Source organism: Dermacentor andersoni, chromosome 11 (assembly GCF_023375885.2).
Source record: "Dermacentor andersoni chromosome 11, qqDerAnde1_hic_scaffold, whole genome shotgun sequence".
NCBI lineage: Eukaryota > Metazoa > Arthropoda > Arachnida > Ixodida > Ixodidae > Dermacentor > Dermacentor andersoni.
The window spans coordinates 84,472,064-84,495,423 of NC_092824.1; the positions used below are offsets into that span (position 1 = coordinate 84,472,064).

The window sequence follows — 23,360 nt, forward strand, 5'->3', positions numbered from 1 at the left end:
CGCTACCACTGAACCGCATTTTTTCTTTATTGCGTGGAATTACGAGTAGTGTCAATCCAAAATTTCATTCATGGTATTTATTATGATTATAATAGGTACTTTCGTAAGGTGTTTACATAGCGGCCAAAACAGTCACAGCCACGTCTACAAGAACAAAACAAACACTTCACGGTACAATTATTACGGTAAACGCTTCTATAAAAGGGAGGCAAAAGTATACGCGACGTCTATAATGGATACCAGTCTTGTTGGAATTAAAAGTCCTTCAGTTGTGTAATCATCTGAATGAAATGTGGCTGCGAAGATACCATTGGTTCTGAATTCCGATCTAACATGCGAGTATTCCATAAATTGTGCAACGCCATAATAGCAGCATGTCAAAAGGCACATCTTCACATTTAGGTGGCATAAGATATCGCATTGTAGGAGGATTTACATCAAGATCCTTTTTAAAAGTCATTTGCAGAACGCCCCAAAACAAGATAGCGTCCTTGCATACGGTCTGCCCCTGTCCTTGTCTGCTCTCTCTGCGATCGTTTGTTCGTGCATTTGCGATGACAATAATAATAATAATAATAATAATAATAATAATAATAATAATAATAATAATAATAATAATAATAAAGATAATAATGATAGTAACATTCGTCATCAACAACGACAGCAACGTACCGTGTCACGGATCAAGGAATGGGACATGTGCACCACATAGTGTGGATACTTATGTTTGCTCTGCGGTACACGTTATGGCGCCTCCTCGCAAGGTACGAACCGCTGCTGAAGAAGCCAATCGGAGAATGACGCGTGCGGCTGCAGTCAGGCAACATCGGACTCAGTATACGGCTGTGCAGAGAGCAGGACAAGCCGCAGCTCACCGTCGATGCCTGGCGGATAGTTCATGTCGCTCTCGTGAAAACCGCCCGAAGAGACTTCGCCGCCAAGACGCGTGCGCGCTGCCGAAAATGGAGCCGCTCCTCCAGCTTAGGCTGTGACTGTGCTAGAGTGTACTAGAATGCTCCTGAGTGGCGGAATTGGCTGCCGTGGGCGGGTCCTTTTCGTGCAGAAAAGTAACGGCGCCGCATCATTATTTGCCGCGACATACCAACATTGAAACTTCGTCACACACTTCGTCATGGAGCGTTTCCTTATGACGTAGGTGCGGGGAACGCTCGGTTACGAAATTACCTGTATCTAGGCCTGGATCATAGAGCGGCTATGCCTGGATTGAGCGTTGAGTTTCGATGATCACTATACTTAATCCGGAGCAGTTTGGAAGATAAAAGAAAGCAGAAATGCATTGAATGTCACTATATCCAAATTTGCCATAACACTCCCCCTCCTCCTCCCCCCCCCCCGCAGATCTCTATAAAAAGGTAATTAACATGATTGCACTATTTTTTTGAAATGGTCGCTGCGCTCGAAGCTCTCTTACAAAAATCTGCATAATAAAAAGAAGAACGAAAGAAGAAACGCCCTTTACATTATGAAAGTTGTGTAATTGCAGAAAGGCGACTTCGTCGATGATGAGCGGAATCGAACACTAGTGGGAAGGGTTCCTCTAGGGCAGAAACACAACGCATAAGCTGGCTGCGCCACAAATCATTTTTTTTCTTCTTTAATGGTGTTTATTGCATCGTGTATACGCAAGAATCGTACTATACGCGAGAAATGGGCAGTCACAATCCATTACATTTCGTACTCATGGCCTAGGAAGGACCTATAAGTCACTTTGAGCACACCATGCACCGCACAAGAACTACGACTACCTTTGAACTTTAAAAAGTGGCAGCAACAAGCAACTTATCAAGAAGTGGTTCCAGTCCGGTTGAAAACCTCTAATGTCATACATGTACTTCAAGTGTCTAATTATTTGAGAATACTGAAATTTCGACGAAACAACGGGTTCGGCGTTTCGGTCTAACATGCGCGTCTTCCATAAGCTATATGTAGTCCAATTAGGAAAAAAAAAACATAAAATGGCACGTCTTGGCCGTGGGGTGAAATCAAGTATCGGATGGCCGGTATGCTGATTCAAAATAAAGTCTTTCTTAAGACTTAATTGAAGCGCATCCCAAAATCATATTGAATGTTTACAACTTAGGAAGCAATGCTCTATACTCTCCCTCCTCTTTACCTTTCTTCATTCTCCAGTCTGCCAGGGTCGGACTTATTTCAGCGAGTCCGCAAGACGTTCTTATCCCTATGTACAAATTTGTTAAATTACACAGTGAAACATTACCCGCGAAAACATGGTTACACCAAAAAGAATGACAACCATTCCGCTCTGTGAAGATGGAATGGCAGCGAAATCTGACGACAGTCAAAGCTCTCAAACGAAAAGCAAAGTGCTTTCGCTGCCATTCCATCTTCACGGAGTGGAATGGTTGACATCTGTTCGTTCAGCATCGCGGGAACGTTTTTCGTCGGCGGTCATTTCGCGCCGGCGCAGTTTACATTCTCGTTGCTGTTCCCCCCGGCGCTCCTCGTACGCATGTTGTTCTTCGGGTGTACGAAACATACGTGCCCGCCCCATCGACAACGAAGCTGTTTTCAGCGCCGATACCTTTCCTGCATGTATACCGCGACAACCATGACGTCACGCTATTTTTCACGGCGAGTGTTCTAATCTTTTCCGCATTTTGACATCTGCGTCGCCGCACCGCACCCGTACGTGATCACACACAAAGCAAACAATGAAACCCATTGTGTATGGGTTTGCTAGAACTCGCTAAGTCCGTTTCTGTTGTCGGACGCCGAAAAAAACTACGGAAGGTTAGTCATGCACAGCTTTCGCTGTAAAAAAAAGGTCATTTTTGTATCCGTTGCTCCACAAGTGCACTGGATGTTTGCCGCTTTCGATGAGCCTCTCGACAACTTGGGTCACCAAGTATGTGCCAATGAGTGTGCGGCAAGCAAAATGACAATTATCAATGACCGCAGGCACCGGCGCGCCACACTTTTTGTCTAATAGCCCGCGCGCTGACTTCTCGGCAGTGCCGTTAGATGTCGCAGCGTGTCAAGATAGAAGCACGAGAAAGGAGCTCGGTTGCAGCATGACTCGTTTCTACGCGTTCGCTTGCAGCGGCGCGCCATGTATTTCGAAGGCTACGTGCAGGCTTTGCGGCCGCGGCGCTAGATGGTGCTTGGGGTGTTCCTAAAGAAGCACGAAAGAGGTGTACCGCTGCAGTACAAGTCTCGTAGTTAACTCGTTTCGCCGGTGGAAGATACGTTGTGTCGCTATATTGATTCAATGACAAACACTTCACTATCGGCAGTCATCGGGAGATGCGTTCCGCCACTTTTTTTTTTCCTTCCGGCACTGCCGAGGGCTACGGTGCCCTGCGATTTAGTTCGAGATAGCAAGTTCTCTTCCCGGCCGACGCGGCCGTATTTGCACGAGGGCGTAACGCAAAAAAATAAATGCTCTAATTTGTGATTAATTGCGATACTTTGTATAGCTGGATGAGAACAGTAACAAGACTTCACCAGTCGATTATTGCGAAATAAATGTTTCATTGTGAAGGTATTTCGCTGGAACTTAACCAGTGCATGCACGCAAGGGAGAGCAAGACACACACAGCGCTAACTTCCATCGAGTTGGTTTCCGAGAACGAAAGCCACTTATACAGTCTCCGTTTTATGTCAAGGACACGTGACCATTTGCAGTGACAACATAATAAACGCTAACAGTTTAGACGTGGAAAACAGCGCAGCCCGTCACTACAATCGCTAACGGATGCGTAAAAAAAAAAAAAAAAAAAAAATACGCCAGTAACAAGGACATCTTGCGCACACATTGTTCGCCTCAGTGCGAGTGCTTTCAATGATTAGACGGTTGAAATGACACCTTTTTTCCCAATGATAACTGCGTCTTCAAAGCGAGAGACACAACCACACTTTGGACAATGAAGGCTAAGAAACCATCTAGCGACGATTTGTTCACTTCGTTAGAGCGCTCTCTCAGCCGCTCATTCAGGGAGGTGCCAGTTTGCCCAGTGCAACTTTTCCCACTGGATAACCATGTTCGATAAACGGCACACAACAGTCATCGAACGAACCAATTTCAGTGTTTTTTTTCCCACATGCGTTTCTTATTCTACTATCTGGGGTAGTTTTTGCACACACAAGGACCAGCTTGGTTTTAAACGGTTAACAACGTTGATATTTCCACGTAGGTTTAACTTCTTCAGGTGATGTGACAAGTGGTGAGCGTTCGAGATAAAGGCAATATTTGTTTTTGTTGTGCTCTGCGTCAGCTGGCGTCGAGAATGCAGCCCTTTCTGACATACCAACAAGCCCAAATCTTGTAGTTTTGAATACTTGTAGTTATTTTTCGAATACGAATGAGAAGACATTCCTAAAATGGCGCATATAAATCCAATCATAATTGATAGCGGCGCTTTCTGTAGATATATGATGCTTAACTGCGGTGCCCATTTAACTTTCATAGAGCAGGCGCCCATAGACAGAGGGCGCAAGGTGCCTCACACGCTTCGTGTCCCGCACTGGAGAACTTTCCCGTATTTGCCTGACCGTCGTGCGCATGGAGGCTTGCATCTCGGAACTTGCGTTTCCATAGGTAATGCTGTACCGTAGAAGAGTACACGTAGAAGAGGAAGTAACATTTATTTGCCGTGAATTGAACATTTTGGCGTTAAGAAGTGGTGAAACTTGCGTAGGAATTGAAGCGGATTTGAGCAAGGACAGCAGTTCGCAGCAGAGACGATTGTTGGAAGCATGCGTTAACAGGTGGAATGTTCTGCAGAACTAGCAAAACGATCAGCGCCAGCTCACTGAATGCACTGAGGAGAGCGAAGCAGCACAGACCCTGCTCCCTTCGTCACGCGACGCAAACCAAACACCAAGCTACTTTCAAGCTAGCAAGGTGTGACGTCACTAGCGGACTGTTAATTCCGCTGCGACACTAATATTACTGCGACAGAGGCAATCACCATTTCAGTTCGACGAGAGCCGTCACTCGGCTAGGCGGAACCAAATCCCGCCCGGACTGAGCCACCGGTCCTGTCACCACATGTGGCGCCCTGGTCCGCTGCTTGGTCTACAGTTCACGGCGACGCGGTTTCGAGAGTGCGATGAACGACTGGGTGGAGCACATGATGCAGGGTTTGGCAGCCATAACTTTTCCTCGGTGCGACTGGCCAGCTACGCCATCGAGCGAGCGCATCCACGTCAAGCGTGCCTCTTTGCCCGCTTCGTCCACGTAGTGAATGTGCAGGTAGGAGATCGAACCTAGCTTGTGTGCCAACGATTTAATGATGCTCTCCGCGACCTGCGACTGCACCCGAGTGGTGGACAGCAGGCACAGGCGCTCCAGACACATCACATCGTTCAGGGAAGTCTGCAAAAGAAAAGGGGGCGAGTTTTTGAATCGCAAGTGACGCTGTAGACGAGAGAGTAAAGAAGAACGTTTCAGGAACCGAATATACGCCGAATCTTCATACGGGACGCGTAATGAACAGCGATGGTCAAGCCGGACACACGCTCACTGGGACATCAGTGTTTCTCGTGTGGGCCAACATTAGATTTGACAAGCGCCCTTGCGAAAGGCCTTAGCCACGCAGATGACGCTGCTAGGGACAACAGCGCAGGTGCGTTGACACTTAAAAGGGAACCTAAATGAAAGGTTAGCTGTTTTGTAGCGATATGACCGCTCGCTTACCAGCGCCGATCCATGCAGCACGCTAACTGACGCGTACACGGCGTTGCTGATAAATATCTTAATTCACTGAACCTTATTTTGCTTACGCGTTTGTTAAGCGTTCGCGTAAACGTCAGCTATATTGCTTCAATAAAGTCTCATCGAAAACATCGTGCTCAAGAATACACGCTAGGGCAAAAAGAATAAAAAAGTCTTACCGTGAAGCCCGGGTCTAATAAATTGAGGTTCGCAAACTTGACTACGAGGGAGCGTAGGCAGTCGTTAAGGCTGGTGCATATGGCTGTTGCGAGGGCGTTGTAATCAAAGCGCGGGTTGTCGCTGACGTCGATGAACCGCAGGTGGGGCACCTGGCAGTTTGCGAGGAAGCTCAAAGAAGCCAGGTTCGGTACGTTGAAGAAAGTAAGCCGACCTCGCCCCGGGCTGACACGAAGCACGCTCGTGTCCGCAGTCTCGATGAGCAGCAACTTTTCGCAGGAATCGCAGGTCTGGTGGCGACCGCCCATGTTAAGGCGGATGTCCAGGTCCTCGATCTCGCTAATGGTGACAGCCAGACGGCGCACCGCTCCGTTCTGGCGCATGCCGCATGGCGGCAGGCACAGCGCGCGCAGTCGCTGCAGAGCGGGCGTAGCCAGCAGCTCCGTGAAGTCGATGCCGTCGCCGAAGTGAAACGAACTGACATTCAGCTCGGTGATGCTGGAAAACTTGCCGAAAAAATCGCGCAGCACGACGTCGTACGCGGTGCCGACGGCCGGGTACACGGTATCGTTGGGACACTGAGAAAAAAGCACGATGCACAGACTCTGCAGTTTGCTCCAGTCGTGCTGGGAGCCGGCGTCGTGCAGCCGCCGCTCAAGGCCCGGCGTGTCGAAGGCGACCAGAACGACGGGTTCGCCCGGGATGGACACGTGGGACAGATCGCGAAGGAGGGCGTAGTTCAGGCCGTTATCCAGTACCCGGAACAGCACGTTTCCGTGGATACCGGCGCAGTGCCGCAAGTTGAGGGACGGCATACATTCGGGCTGCGCCGGCAACAGCGCTTCGCACGTTAACGTGAACACCTTCATATTGTTAAGTCTTTCGCCGATGTGCACGCATTTGGCCAAGTCTACGTCGGAGCGAGCAGGATGTAGCACGTGAATGTGAAGGTGCGTCACGTGCGGACAGTACGCCAAGAACGCGGAGAGCACTTCCATGTTCTCGTCGCCCTCGACTTCGACGAAGACCTCGCGAAGGTTGGTCTCTCGATTTCTCTTCTCGTTCGTCACGTGGTTGATATGCTTGACCTTGGCAACTTGCTCTTCGGCATCCTCCTTGCTGTCGACGAGCGAGAATTCGAGGCGAGTCACGGTCTCCAACGATCTCAGAAGGCTGTCCAGAAGAAAGCTCGCGCTTAGGGGACACGCAACGCTCCTGAGAGTTTTAAGCGTTTGGAGGCCGGATATATACCACAGGAGGTCTTCCGGGTTCGCGACGATGCAATTGGAGATGTTCAATTCCTCGAGGTTGCTTCCCGGTTCTTCTATTCTGAGTCTAAGCATCCCCTCTCTGGCGTTAGCAGGCAACTCGTATGACGTCATCGTGGGCTTGTGGGTGATGCAACTAGCTCAATGAAGCTTGAGTCGGATACTGAGCGCAGCGAATGGCTGCCACAGCTATATGTAGGCTGTGTTATCTCAGACCAGCCTTGCTGAGATTGGGAGAGCGTGTTGGTATCGAAGAAGTTAATGTGGCCTTTAGAGACCACTGAGAGCGTTTACGCACACTTTTGATAAGGTCCTTTTTTTTTCAAAGGCGGAAACCTTATGAAGCGAGAAATCCGGCGTCCGACGTTGACATCGGATCGCAAGAAGACTCCCGTGACCAAGTGATGACGTCACTACCCAGGTGCTGGTCCTGCTGCGGCCCGCATGCTCGCACTGCGAATTTCCACGGTGAACACCCACGGCGCCGGCCGGACGCCGTGCCCCCCCCCCCGAGAAAGAAAGCACCAGCTTGGTCCACTCCAGAAATTGGATTAAGGTTGCATAAAGTGGATTAAAGGGGACTAAAGTGGATTGAGGTGAATCAGATTAGATTAACGGTAATAAAGGTGGATTAAGGTGGATTACGGCGGAGGTATTATGTTAGGTGATGACTTCGACAAGGCCTTATGCTTTCGATGTCAAACAACCTGAGGATACTTAAGGGACTGTCAACTTTTTGAAGCTATCACTGGCCATGAATATTTTTGGCCGCATGATTGTACTGTTGATCGGCGGCCCTAATGTACGGGGAAGCACGCGTTCATCAGTTTGAATGGAATCGTTTTCTTCATTTTGGCGTAAGCTTGTTAGTGGAATTACGCGGCCTCCTTGTGGTGGTTCAATAGCAACAATATACAGTGACTATCTGATGCAAGGTCGATCCAAATAGGTCACGAATCTTCGGGCGAAAAGCCGTTCAGAACCACTTTTGACCGGCGTCAGCAAAGACTGTTATCGGAGCAGCGATTGAAGCGCGACTATGTGTGAAGAGAACAAACATTACGAAAAAGCGTTTTCTTTTTAATTTTAGAGAGACGGAGCTTGATTCAGTCAACGAAAATAAAATTCCTAATCAATTTTATATACGCGTGGCGAGAAAAGCAAGGACGATTCCATTATACTCTATAATAACAATTAATACCTTTATTTTTCAGCGCTAACTATAAAAGGGGGCGTTTACGTTGCGATCTCTTGCAATGCAGTGAAGTGTGCAGAAAGGCGCGCTCGTAAAGCTTACCTGTTACAATGCGGCCCCCTCATACATTGTGTTGTTTTGCTGTCAATGTTTGTCTGCATTCTGGTGGCTCGGGCGGTCTCATCGTTTCTTAAGGTGTGCGGTCAAAAGTAGTGAGTTACGACCTCCAGATAATTGTTTACTTTAACTTTTCGTGCGGCTGCGCTGGCCGGCGGGCTTGGCGTCCGACGACGCGACCAGCACTCTGCACCCAAAGCTTCCGTCGACTTTCAAAGAAACGATGTTCGTACAGGCCTGCGATTTCGACACCCGTACGGTCGACCTTTTGCTTCATCGCTTTCAGCGTTGAAAGCTATAGACATGCCCATGGGCAGTCGAAAATACAGCTGTAATGGCAGGCCACCAAAACACATTTCGTGCCTTTGAGAGCAAAAAGGACGTTACCACTGTTCTACAGCGAAGCTGTACGTATATGGCTAACCGATTCGCCCGTCCGTCGCCTGTACGCCGAAAACCATTTCATATGTCGGCCGATCCCGAAGATAGTGCGATGCCGGGCCGACCCGCGGCGCAGGTGCAGTTCGCCATTAAAGGAGCCACATTCACAGCTTCGCTGGTCATCTTCCTTCACAAAGTCGAAGGGCACTGCATTTGTTTAATAGATATGGCGTCACATTATTTTTTTCTTCGGCCGGGAGTGTTCTCTCGTAACACAGATGGCGCTAAGCCACATGAGCCGTCGATGAACAGCCATGTTTTGCACGTATGAGCTTCCGTGGACGCTTTGCTACCAGGTATGTTTACCTTGTATGAGGCATATTGCCTCAAATATGATTGCTTTCTATTGCACTTGCGTATTTTAATGTCTTTATGTAGCGCTCATAATGCACTTACTAATATCAAGTCCATGCGCAAGCTTGGACGCCAGAAATACACGAAAAGGCTCGCGTGAGCTCCTACGTATTTCTTATGCGATTGTGCTGTGACTGTTCTGAACACTCGACCATGCTTTAGGTGAATATTTGTGCACTTGCCGCTCGTGTTCTTTGGTTAACTGCTTGTTGTTTACAATTCTCTTGATTTTTATTCGTTCCTGCTCAGGGGACATGACATTCTACTTCTGCGATTTAGGTCGCGGGACCAGCCGTGATACCTTAGTGGCTTTAGTGTTGGGCCGCTGAGCACGAGGTCGCGGGATCGAATCCCGGCCACGGCGGCCGCATGTCGATGGGAGCGAAGTGCAAAAACACCCGCGTATGCTTAGATTTAGGTGCACGTTAAAAAAAACCCCAGGTGGTCAAAACTAATCCGGAATTTCCCCCACTACGGCGTGCCTCATAATCAGATCGAGGTTATGCCAGGTAGTGCCCGATAAGTTATTTTAATACCCCCCCTGGTTGTTCAGTGGTTATGGTGTTGGGCTGCTGAGCAAGAGGTTGCGGGATCGAATGCCGGCCACGGCGGCCGCATTTCGATTGGGGCGAAATGCGAAAGCACTCATGTGCTTAGATTTAGGTGCACGTTAAAGACCCCCGGGTGGTTCAAATTTCCGGAGTCCACCACTACGGCGTGCCTCGTAATCAGAAAGTGGTTTTGGCACGTTAAACTCCATAATTTAATTTTTCTACATTTTAACTTAAGCTAGGTTGCGGGCATGTTTTCCTGCCGTGACGAATTTGGTGAGCAGGAAATGCAAACGCGCTCGTGCACTTCGCTGCACGTTAAATAATGACCCGTGTACTTGCTCATCTATTTTGGGGGACCACTTTTCTCTGTCGAACAAATGTTATCGCTCAGCGCGGGATGCGCCCGCATGTACTGGAAGTTTCTCGAATGTTGTCGATGTTTCTACCCCTTGTCTGTTGTCACCGAAGCTTGTGTAATCTGATTGCATGTGTGACGTGAATTGCATATAATTTTTCTGGTAGGCATGCGGGTACCAGCGATTACTATGGAACCTTGGATGACCCATGTAAGGAAGCCGACGCGCTTGACCGGTAGATCGGATTTTCGACGATCGCCGACTGCGTTCGCCTCTGTCGTTGACCCATAGAGAAAGGATTTTGACAAGAGGGGACACTTGGCGAAAACTGGCGGCAGGAAATACGACACGTTAGTATTAATGCCGGCCATTTGCTGCCGCGAGCATCGAAAAAAAAACAAAAGATTTTGAAATGAAGTTAATAGATATTCTGTTATTTCTCTTATTCTTTCTCGGCAAAACTACAAGATATCTGCGTGTAACTTAAATTGTAATTTGCGACTTACTTTTCTTGCGTTACCTAGCGACAGGCCAATGACGCGCCCGAAGCCTGCCTCAGCCACGCTGCCCAAGAAAGCGAGGCCGGCTGAGCATGTGGGCGTTGGCGTGTTGGATTTAGCCTGGTTTTTTGGGGCTCCCGGCGAATTCATACGTTACGTCTGCACTTCGACAAGGGAGCACTGCACTATTGGACTACGGCAAGGTGAGAAATTTTGTTTCACACTCTGCAACGCATTTCGAGAAATAAGGTTTACGGGACGGAACCTATACTTGTGACGCAGTTTGCAAAAAAAAAAAAAAAGACCACCTCAGTGGTCCTGCCGCAGGTAAGCTGAGTTGGTGACTTGTACTGGGAGATGTTGGCGACGCTTTCTGTGATTTCCACATTACTGTAAAAAATTACGCTCGTTTTTGAGCGTGCTCGCCGCGCCTGGTGTTGTGACGCAGTTAGCGAAAAGCGGTAAGTCTGTGAGGTGCACTTAGTTTCGTGGGTACAGAACCTTACCGGGACAAGTTCGTGGCGCTTTCTCTGGCCCCCAACGTGGTTGTAATTAATTTCGTTACTTATTAGGGTAATGTTGAGGCAAACTCCTCGCGCTTGTCGTGACTATGCAAAAAGCAGCTCGGCCGTGGTGGCAGTTTGGCGTGTACTGAATCTTAATGGGACAAATTTTGTGACGCCTCTTATGGCCCCGCAACAACATGTACCTTTTTTCGGTACTTACAGTTGTCTGAAACACGACGACAGATTGCCAATAGTGATAACAGGAAGTATGTTGTTTGCGCCGGCAGAACGCGGAAAAGACAACGCCAAGGAGCCTAAGCACCAGGAACTTGTAACTCGAAAATTCTGTCTTCTGAACGACTGAAGACAGGCGTTGCACCCAAGCATTTGTCGTTGAGTGCGAGTAGAAGGAATTGCGTCCAGCATGGTCTGGTTGAGAGTCTTTGTTGTGGCCACCTCTGTGTATACCTAGCATGCTGTCGCCGTCGGTTGAAGCCAAGTTCTTTTGCAAACGCGCCTTCGCCTGCTTATTTGTCCTACTAAAGTGGAGGCCTGGGAATGGGGGAATGCTTGGAAATTGGATGTTTTCGTGATGTCTACGTTATTGCTTGGGATGAGTCGGGTATTTTCTACGCTATGTATGTAAAAGCGAATTGCGTTTGTTTGTAATGCCGCCCATTCGCCACTTTCGCACGTTTCGTCTCTAACGCATTATTTGTGTAAGGTGTTGAAAACAACGACAAGGAAAGCGTTGGACAAAAATGCTGAAGACCTGCTGGAATAAGTACGCGTGCTTCTCTATGGTCTCCAGAGTCCGGGCGCTAAAAGCGCCGTGAATGTGCTCGCCGTGCTCGAGCCGCTTGTCGCTGCTCTTTGCATAATGTAAACACCTTTCTCGGCACCTGCACTGCCCACGAAGCTTACACACAAGATCCTTCGTTGCGCATTTTGGTGAAGCTTCAATCGGGGTTGTGACTCTAGCCAAGCTCAGGAAGGCGGTTGACAATTCTGAATTACTTTATTCGACTTCGTTGAGAATGAGAATGCTTAACGTGCCTTCATAGTTGTGCATCCCCACCTTTAAGTCCTCGTTCCCCACTTCCCCTGTACATGGCAGCAGGCTAGAGCACGGTAGCCCAGGTCGACCTCTCTGCCTTCCTTCAAATAAGTTCCCTCCTCCTTGGGTCACTGGATCGGCGTAATAAGAGTTTAGGTAGATAGACTTGCCATAGAAGCACTAGAGAAGTAGGCAAGAAATTATAATCGCATTAAAAGGGATTTCAAATTGACGCTATATTCATAAATTTTTCCAAAGCTTTCGATACCGTACTTCACTCGAAACTACTGCCCAAACTAAATGCCATTCCTAACAACCCAAAATTAGTGAACTGGATAGAAAGTTTTTTGTCTCACCGCACTCAATTCGTAAGCTTTAACTCCATCAATTCTTCGGTGGTGGATGTGTCATCAGGCGTCCCTCAAGGCTCGGTCCTGGGACCTCTACTTTTCTTACTATATATTAATGATTTGCCACACGAGATATCATCTAAAATTAGAATGTATGCAGATGACTGCGTATTGTATGACATTATTTCATCTCCCTCTGAGCATGTTCACCTTAGTGAATCATTCGTCAGATTTTCTAAATGGTGTGAAACATGGCAAATGAATATTAACTTCCGTAGGACTGTCGTTATGTCCTTCTCTAATAAAGCTAACCCGTTCCTTTTCAGTTACGGATTTAATGATAATTTATTTCAACGCGTTTCTGAATATAAATATCTTGGTCTCACGTTCACTACTAACCTGTCCTGGTCAAAGTACGACTAAAGCTCTACAAGAACTCGGTTATTTACGTCATACTCTGTCTAATTCTCCGCGCGACACTAAATTACTGTTATATAAAGCTATTGTTCGCCCTATACTTGAGGATGGTAGTATCGTTGGGAATCCCTACAAGCAGTACGAAATAGACAGAGTTGAGGCCATACAAAGGAAAGCCATTAGATTTGTCTACCGACGTTATGACCACCAGTTCTCACCATCGTCAGTCATGTCTTCACTCAACCTGATATCTCTCGCCGAACAGCGACACGTTAATTCTTTAAAATTTTTTCATGGCATTATTCACTCATCTTGTCGCCTCTCCAGTAATGAATATATCACCTTTGCAAAAATATCTTCTAGTAGGAGACATCACGCGCTTAACATTACACCATTTTTTGCACGCACTAATACCTTTGTGTATAGCTTTATCCCTAAAACAATTGAAGCATGGAATTCGCTACCAGGAACCAACCGTTCTCTCCCAATAAATGAATTCTTGTCTGTACTCCCTCAACACTGCGCCTAATCTTTCTTTGTTGCCTCTTGCATTTCTTGTATTGTACTTTCCACTCCTGCTATAGCCCCAGCAGGAGCTGCAGTATGTGTAAATAAATAAATAAATAAATAAATAAATAAATAAATAAATAAAAGAGATGTGGGTTTCAATTGCCATTTTATTTATGTCCCGCCGTGGTAGTCCGATGGCTACGCCGTTGCGCTACTGAGCTCGAGGGAGCGAGTTCTATAGAGGCTACGGCGGCCGCATCTTGATGGGGCGAAATGCAAGGGCACTTGTGGGCCGTGCGTTGTGTACACGTTAGAGAGCTCCAGGTTGTCAACATTAACCTGCAGTCCGTCTATGCGGCATGCCTTCTAATCAGATCGTGGTTGTCACTCTTAAAACCCCATAACTGAATGAAGAACCAATCCTCAGGAGTTTTCAGACGCTCCACAAAAATCCACATCAGCCATTCGAGGTCAACAGACTTCTTGAGGAAAAAGCTACCCCGTTGTATCACGCTACAACTAGGTCCACCTACACCCGGGCAAGGTTATTAAACGCAGAATGATACGCCTCACAGCGTTGCGCCTTATCAGGTAAAACCAATGACGTCGAACCTTTCGTCTGGTTGTGTCCAGTGTTCGGCGCGACATGGAAGGCGCTGCTTCAGGGCCTACAGAAGAAAGGACTTTCACACGCCACTTTAAAGACCTAGTGTTCCCTGAAGAGCCCGAGTAATCAAGAAAGGAGTTTTACGCCTGTTGATTGCCTGCCTCCGAGACACTGTGTTGACCGACGTTTGGCAGCACGCCAACGCTAAGAACGCATCACATGCTCAGGCGGCGCGATTGCCGGCCGTACATGCTAGGCTAGTCCCGCCCGATTCAACACCACCACCTTGTTGTTGTTCCTCTGCACAGATGACACATACCCGCCGTGGTGGATCGGCCAAGAATTGGTCAGTTTTGAGAAAATGGATGAAAAAAGATCAGAGACAAACAAAAAAATATAAGGGGAAGACATATTCGGCTCGGTGTTCCAAGTGCGACCGTCATCATGCTAAAGTGAATCGAAAAATACGTAAATAATTATAATTTACTGCTTTAGGAAGGCAGTCAATTGGTGTCAAATATTCCGGCTTGTTGACGTTGACTTTTTCAACATGGTGTATGCCCAAGAGGGGGATTCTTCACTCAAATGAGAAATTAAATAAAGCAAACAAATAAGGACAAATAAATACAATGAAAATATTAAAAAAGCAAGGTAATAAATATATTTAAGGAGAACATATAATAATGAAGCTTTAACCACTGCCAGTCAACTTGGAAAGAAGCAATGGGAGCATGACACAGGGACGTGTTTGATGCCGTTTGCGGTTACATAAAATCAACAAAACGAATAACGTTTTGATTGTTCTCTGGTAATGTAATTTATTAGTTTTTGTAGGTTTCCTTATCTTTCTTTCTTATTTTTTTTTCATGGATTAAGTAACACTTCAGAAGAATAGGTAATCGCTTCAGCACACAATTCTTGCCCAATGCCCCAGTGGCGGTACGAACCATAATATGAGGCCATCATTATCATCATCATTATCATGACTCCGCGAGGCTCGTGCGCACCTTCAGAGAAGAAGAAAACGCCACGCGGAGTGTGGCCGCGTTCTGCTTCGCTGGAACCTCTGGAGAAGCCCAGCCCCCGGTCGCGCCATGGAGGGGAGCCCCTTCGCCGCCAGGGACTTCGTGGTGGAGAGCGTCCTCGAGTACTTGGAGACCGAGGAGCTCTTCACGTGCGCCGAGGTGAACCGGCTGTGGCAGTCGATCGCCCTGTCCCTGCTGCGCAGGAAGCTGGTCTCCGTGTCCGTCTGCTGCACGGCGGTGAGCCACGTCGTTTTCGTTTCTGCGGCCAATGCTCCAGCGATACGCCATTAAGCAATCTACGTATATGTATAACAGAATGAATCCGTTTTGGAGCCACGCTGGTGAGGCCATTAGCTGGTTGCGACTGCACTTAGGCAGCTCGGCTACCTTGTTATAGAAGCATTATTGTTAGTGCCAGTTTTAGAGTATGCGATGTAGTATAACAGTATCGGGCCATCGGAGTACGTGTTGTATAGTATTGAAAGTATTACTCCCCTCTCCCACCCTCTCTTCGTCTTTTTTGTCACGGCGTGCATGGGTCAGTTTTTAGCATCACAGCGCGGCATCTGCAATACACAGCTGAATTCCATGTTATATTGTGTAACTGTATTTGGAGCACTAACAGAACGTCTGCAAGTTCGCAAAAATGGCATGCAGCACAACAAACGTGAGCACGGCTTCGCAGGACTCGGAGCGGGCTGCCCTCGCCTGAGCGCTGGGCAGCTCGCACGTGTGCGTGGACATCTTCTGTTCCAAGTTTTCGCGCTTCCGAAACATCGCGCGCATGGCAGGACTGCGACCGTCGCTGGTGTTCCTCTCCCACCACGTCGACCTCGGTGAGGACAAGCGAGGTACGCAACTTTGACCCCACGGGAGTGCTGGAATCGTGACAGCTCCGGAGCTTACTGTCGGGTGTGTAGTGTTTAAATAATGCGGCACGCTAACTGGCCGTCACATCGATTGCCGCGTTGCTTGTGATCGACGGAAGGGATTACAGGAACTACTGAAACATATGTGATAAATGCATTCTGTGTTTCAGAACGTACGCAGCCAAAGCGGAGTTAACAATGAGACCTAAGAAACTTAGCGCCGCTATAACAGCCTTGGAACGGAAAAATCGTAGTCGTAGCTCTGAGACAAAAAGACAGCTGTGTTGACAGGAAAGCGAGGGAGTGCAACTAAAATTCTATTTAGATTAAGACGAGGTTATTTGCACAGGCCCATTAAAGCAACAGAACGCAATCGTGGACGACGCAAGGTTAGGACATGCCTTTAGATTGGGAAAGTTATATGCACAGAGCGGAGTGAGTTTACGTAAGACGGGTATAGTTGAAGAAAGCTAGGGAGGGCTTTACCCAGCAGTGAAGACCAATCGGCTCATTACGGTAATTGGGGCATTGACGCGGTACAGTGTTAGCTGGTTCGATGACAGGGTTGACGATGGCACGGCAGCTCGCAAGCTGTGGAGGCTACGTGGGAACGAGTAAAGTACGAAAGCGAAAAGCATTATTTGGTTCTTTCGCCTGTTTTCGTGCTGGTCAACGGATTTATTCCGCTGCGAGCATGTGCCCTGTATCCGATAGACTTAATACTAGACTGGGTAGGACCCCTTGTAGGCCTAGTTGGTGCAGGCTCATCTTGGTAGAAGTGACACAAAACACGAGGGCTAATTAGAGAACACGACAGATACAGGTGCCTATGCTGTCATCAAGTCTTGTTTGAAGTCATTTGTGCAGTTTATAGCAATTTTAAACGGGACGCGCATACCACTTTGAGACGCAACACTTGTGCAACTTTGAGACGTACAACTTTGAGACGTACAACTTTGAGACGTACAACTTTGAGACGTACAACTTTGAGACGTACAACTTTGAGACGTACAACTTTGAGACGTACAACTTTGAGGCGTACAACTTTGAGGCGTACAACTTTGAGACGTACAACTTTGAGACGTACAACTTTGAGACGTACAACTTTGAGACGTACAACTTTGAGACGTACAACTTTGAGACGTACAACTCTGTGACGCACAACTCTGTGACGTACCACTCTGTGACGTACCACTCTGTGACGTACCACTCTGTGACGTACCACTCTGTCACGTACCACTCTGTCACGTACCACTCTGTCACGTACCACTCTGTCACGTACCACGCTGAAACGTACCACATCGAGAGGCATGTGCTTTCGCGCGATAACTTTGTGGCTTCTTAAGGTGTCGACGACTGGGATCGGTGGTGGCGTTGTCTCGTTTCTTCGTAGCCGTGTAGTGCTGCGCTATCGAAGCACCCTTTTTAGCGACGTGGCAGAGAGATTGGCGGCATATCAGCGATTTCGATGTTAGGACAGCTTCTTCGAAAATAACTTTCCAGAAGGCACCTTACTTTTCAAAAGCCACATGTGAGCGGCCCTCATTGGCTGTATGACGCGTGGGCTGTGTGACCATGAGGAAACAAGTTATCTCACAGGATTATGTGTGCTAAAAAAGGCACATTTTCCCGGCTTCTGCATTTTCCCCAAGGACGTTCGGTTGGGGAACATTTAGAAATGTTATTGTGAGATTTAGGATGCAGCAGGTGATTAATACGATAAGTCCAATGTAGAAAGGCGCATAGATAGGAGAGGCTGGGTTCGTTCACGCGAGCCTAAACACACGGCTTCTTTATCACATGTGTTTAAACAAATCAGTAGTGCGGTGAGCGTACAGATTGACCAAGGGAGTGAAAGAGTACTTTTTGACCTGCATGAAGGTCACGTAGTTGTGATCGCTACACCAACATGCGATCTTCCGTCTCTTGCAAAATTTTGCTGTATTTTTGAGCGCCGAGGTCTACAAAATTTTCTAAGATATTGTGGGCCAAAAGTGCCTTTACACGCTAAGAGAATCAAATGGCTTGTGTTGTTTGGTATCTTGCTGCATTTGGAACATCACAATTGGAGAGTAAGCGCCGGATTTTCGTTGTCATCCGAATTTCAGCTGCCATCGTGCGCTTTTGTGCAATTATAGCACTAAAGTAAAAGCCCGCTACACGCTCCTGGTAAATTCAATGTTTATTCCTCACTCGCACAGTCCATTGCGAAACCATAGAGGTTTTGCAAAAAGGACTTACACGATGCTAGCGTATAATGTAGCGTTCCAAAAGGCCCACGTTGCCGAAGTTTTACTCAAAACGTTTAGCGACAGTTTTAGTCACCGTGAAGCAAAAATTTAGCGGAAATTTAGCGACCTTCCCGCTTCGTTTTAGCTAGCCACTTTAATGAATTATGGAAACGCCGCACACAGCGAGAGCAGCGCGTGCTTGTAGGCGAACACCGCCACGCCTCAAGCGCAGGCACTCAGAATTAAGCACAGATTCTTGGTAATCGTTGTGGCGAGCTGCAACGAAAACACCCGCCCACTTCGGTTGTACCACCTCCTGGCAGGTGACGTCGGCGGCTGTCTTCAGCGTCATGCCGAGCAGCCAGCTGGAGCCGCTCATGCGCCGGCTGAGCGAGGAGTTCGGCTTCGCCGACGACGCGATCGCCGTGGTGTTCCCGCGCAACCAGGACGAGGTGCTCGGCGAGCTGGAGGCGTTCGAGCGACACTTCCCCTCGGTGCCGGCGCTGGCGAACCAGGCCACCGAATTCAACGTGGACGGCCAGTACGCGCCCATGAGCAGGCTCAGGATGATCTTGCTGCTCATCAAGCTGCTCCACTGATCCCGGTGAGCGGTGTACGTGCGGGCTGTGACATCTCGGTAAATGCGCTCTAAATATGGTGGCGCGAATCTGCACATTTCTCATATTTTCCTTTTACGGTTAAGCCGCGCCTTTTTGCTGTGAACAACGGTGATAGTCCTCGTGGACTTGGATTTCATGGCAGTTTTTAGTGCTTTCAATCTGCGGGGGCGAAAATGCACCTACGTTAAACATGCCGTAACGTGACTCCTGGTGCCGCAGGAACATATTGTAAGCTCCAGCAAATTTTAACTGTACTCGCATTTGAATTATTTTAATCCTCATGTTAGCACTATGTTGGGCAAACTACCATCATTTAGGGTATATTAATTGCCATTAATTGCCAATATTTGTCGTTCTGCAAATAGACTCACCTTATATGCAAACCGTTGCACTTCTGCGCCATTTCGTTCACTTTTTTTATACATAACGCTCGAGTGGTGTACGTCGCGAAACAAAGCGATATTTTGCTGTAGTAAGTAGTAAAACAAACTGCCATAATAAACGTGGTTAAACAACGTACGTAACGTGTGCTGATTTCGTGAAATTTGAGATGTCCTCGTGGGCCAACGTGACGAGCTGTGGAGGTAGTTTTTCGAATAAACAAGAATGAAGATTCAGATATGCTATCGCCCACTTTTAATGACTTAAGACGTGGTTTGGGAGGGACTTACAATGGCTCTGCAGCTCTCCCGGTTCTTCTCACTCAAAATCTTAACAATGGTCCTTTCTCTACAGGTATCGCAAGCGAGACAGAGCTTGGTCACCAGGCCCTTCTCCACCCGCTGACCGCGCCATCGGAACTGAATTGTATATAATATGTAAATTAGATATTACCATAAAGAGCGCATTATTTTTGCCACTCTTCGGCGCCCTTCGGTCGATTGTTTGCCTATATACTTAACCACTTCGCAGATACATTATATACCAAATTATCTTGAAAGAATTTTGCATATATGTGGTTAAACACTTGTACTCTGTATCAAGAAACTGGTAAAGAAACTGGAAGAAACTGGTACATAAGAAGCCGATCAATGAGTTAGCGGTAAGAGGGAAAATAGAGGAATTCCAGATCAAGCTACAGAACAGGTATTCGGCTTTAACTCAGGAAGAGGACCTTAGTGTTGAAGCAATGAACGACAATCTTGTGGACATCATTAAGGAGTGTGCAATAGAAGTCGGCGGTAACTCTGTTAGACAGGATACCAGTAAACTATCGCAGGAGACGAAAGATCTGATCAGGAAACGCCAATGTATGAAAGCCTCTAACCCTACAGCTAGAATAGAACTGGCAGAACTTTCGAAGTTAATCAACAAGCGTAAGACAGCTGACATAAGGAAGTATAATATGGATAGAATTGAACAAGCTCTCAGGAACGGAGGAAGCCTAAAAGCAGAGAAGAAGAAACTAGGAATTGGCAAGAATCAGATGTATGCGTTAAGAGACAAAGCTAACCTAACCTAACCTAACCTAACCTAACCTAACCCGCTAGCTCATCAAAAAAACACTTCGCCTCACCTACATTGCAACACTGCCTAGGATACCTGCGTGTTCCTTCGTCTTCTACCTCGTGGTTATGGTTTAAAGCGTAACACTAATATGGTACTGTTACCGCTCGTTAATCACCATTCCCGTGGCCAACTGGCAAGAGATGCTGGTCTTCGCGGGGGTGGGAGGTGGCCAGGCTAAATCTTGGCGGGGGATTCACGCATTATTCACGTCAAAGAGTTGGTCTGCCGCCGGGTGGTACTGCTGGAATCTGTCCGACCTCCTCAACAGGGAGAGCTATGGGCAGGTCACGGGGCCCGACTGAAGCGCAGAAGCACGGTATCGGAATCCCGGGGTACGAAGGGCTCCCAGCTGTCCCATCTTTTTTGTTAAGTCTAAGTTACGTTAACACATTGACCAAGCACTTATAAGCTGTTCATGGTGTCATGCTTAAGACATTCTGCTTGTGCTCTTTGAATATGTACCATGATAGGAAGCTCTGGAGCTTTCCAAGACATCCGCTGTACGTCAAATATGCTCTTTACGAGGCATAATTACTTCGTTAGAGTTGCTCGACGTAGAAACGGCCCAACCATGTTACGGTTCACAACCTTTGGTCACGCAGTCGCCCTTGCTGAGCTTCTTCGTTTTATTTAATGAATTTAAGTTGCTCATAATACAATTGGCAGAGTAAAATGTTGTTTGCTTCAAGTACGTGGTCAGTTTTCTCCTGTTTAAATACCAAAGGAATGCAATGATTGTCATGTGGGCTAAGTAAGAAGTGCGAGCTTTATTGGTATGTGTCGTGGCAAATTATCACATTTCTTTTGTAAATCGTCTGCCCGGGAAATTTCGAGGCTTAAAACGCATAATAGAGCATATACTTCATACAACATGCTGGAAATATGTGAAGCTGGTGGGGCTTCATGAAGTGAGTCACAAAGCGTTGCTCGGAAACAAATGCTGAAACTGCGATCGTCGAAATGTGCACAGTACTTGAAATTGTTTCAAACAGCTCATTCCAAGAAGCAAAATTAGCGTCGGTGAAACTTCAGTGTGGTTAGATAAATAGTGAAGCTGCAACAAATGAGCTAAACCTCATTTTTGTGTGTGCTGTACGTGGATGTTGACAGGAGACTAAAGCTCCTGCCGTGAGAGATCTGCTGGGTGTGTCAGAAAAATCCGAAAAAATCAGAAAAAATTTATTGTTAGAAGTTGGATCACATTACAAGTACTTAGTATGCAGAAGGAGGTCCCATAGTTAAAGACTGTATCGGGACCTCCTGTACAAGAACAGTTATTGTAGTTAACATCTAAAAGCAACAACAGCATATAATAAGGAAGTATACAAGCAACAAGAAAAGAACGGTTACAGAACAAAATACAAAATTACAAAAAATAACAAGGTTTAGCATATCTCATGGTAGCAGGAAAATTGTGCGGGAACAAAATACCAGCAGTTTATTTACAACAACAAAAGAAAAAAAAGAGGAAAAAGAAAAAGAAAAAAAAAGCGAACAATGACCGACTACAGTAATCCTTGTCGTTAATCTGTCAATAAAAAATGCATTTTTAGTTCTCTTTTAAAATGTGACTAACATATTGCATTTTTCATTGTGAAAGGAAAGGAGTTTCATATTGATATGGAAGAGAATTCTACAGTCTGTTTACCATAGTTAGTACGGATTCCTGGGAAAAGAAAATTGTTATTCAACGCAAATCTGGTGGTACTATGAATCATCAGGTTAGAAGGTGAAAATGGGATCGATGGAAGCTCATTATTCACAAATCTGTAAAAAAAATACCTAGGTTGTATTTAGTGAGTCCAGATATGGTATGTTATTCTCGTGTAGTAGGGAAGTGGCATTAGAAAAGCGGGGGCTGTAAGTAATTATTCCTATGGCTTGGTTCTGAACAGTCTGGAGAGATGCAGTATGAGTGTTATAGGTGTTACCCTAACATATTATGCCATAAATAATGTGGCAGTGGACAAAAGAGTGGTAAAGTGAGAGTAATGTGGCACGTGTGAAGTAAGGGCGTGTTTTAATTAAGATGCGTATACCATAAGCTATTTTCTTTTTTATGTGAGCAATATGATTGTGATATTTCAAATTACAATCAAGTAGAATACCAAGAAAAGATGAACATGAACTTGGAGGAATGCGGTGAGAACCGAAAGTGATAGGTGGAATGGATGGTATGTTTCGCTGATGAGAAGAGAATACAACAAATTTAGTCTTAGTTGCATTAATAGATAACATGTTAACATTACACCACCTTAGGATATTTTCTAAGTAAGTATTTAGCTTATTAACGAGAGATGAGATATCATTATGAAATGTGAATATAGTGGTGTCATCTGCGTACAGAATGCATTTTGTGGAAGAAAGACAGTTCGGTAAATCATTAATATAAACCAAAAACAGAAGTGGCCCCAGGATAGATCCGTGAGGCACACCAACGTTAGTAATTCGCTGTCGAGAATAAGCGTTGGAAATGGAAACAGCTTGAACTCTGTTATATAAGTAGCTTTTTAGTAGTGAGAGAGCAGGCCCACAAATGCCAATTGCTTCGAGCTTCGAAAAAAGGATATTATTATTTATGCTATCAAATGCTTGCGTTAGATCGATAAAAACTGAGGCGGCGAGAAATCCTTCGTCAATTAATTTTTTTAGTTGATTTAGTTTTAGTTTTAGTCGGACTGACTATGAATGATACTGAGCCCGAATCTTGTTAAATGCTGTTGAAACGGCATGAGGAACTGTTTTAACTCGCAGTGAGTTTCTACCCTGAAATTCTACATATTTCCGGGCAGGCATGGAGGGGGGAAAACAGAGGGAAAGAGAGATAGAGTGAGAGGGGAGACAAACGTGCACTTCTGCTGTTGAGACAAAGTCGTGCTTGTTCGCTTTCGCCAGCCGAATTTTTATCTGTGTCGTGCACTTAGTCGAGGGAACTCTCGCTTGCAACTGGGGTCCACTAACAAAGGGGACCCGACGCTGGGGTTCGTAGCGTCAGCTGG

The 23,360-nt window shown here is 46.6% G+C and overlaps 2 protein-coding genes across 5 annotated transcripts in view; one reads left to right on the plus strand and one right to left on the minus strand.

Annotated features, from left to right (window-relative positions):
* LOC129381407 (uncharacterized) overlaps positions 1–19,714 on the plus strand; it is a 138,575-nt gene extending 118,861 nt beyond the window's left edge. For 3 of the 4 annotated variants that reach the window (XM_072285376.1, XM_072285377.1, XM_072285378.1), the window contains exons 4-5: positions 18,556–18,836; positions 19,588–19,714. In XM_072285376.1, coding sequence (XP_072141477.1) covers positions 18,556–18,831 — 276 coding nt within the window. In that variant the 3' untranslated portion in view covers positions 18,832–18,836; positions 19,588–19,714. Of the gene's footprint in view, positions 1–10,393; positions 10,864–15,817; positions 15,984–18,555; positions 18,837–19,587 lie in introns of those variants that run through there. The other variant, XR_011891007.1, reaches the window with a different exon arrangement.
* LOC126518347 (uncharacterized) lies at positions 4,610–7,319 on the minus strand. Its single transcript, XM_050168197.3, has 2 exons — positions 5,878–7,319; positions 4,610–5,359 (listed from the first exon to the last, which is right to left on the minus strand). Exons 1-2 carry the CDS (start codon positions 7,255–7,257, stop codon positions 5,060–5,062), a joined length of 1,680 nt encoding a protein of 559 aa, XP_050024154.2. The 5' UTR covers positions 7,258–7,319; the 3' UTR covers positions 4,610–5,059.
* Positions 19,715–23,360: the final 3,646 nt, after the last annotated feature.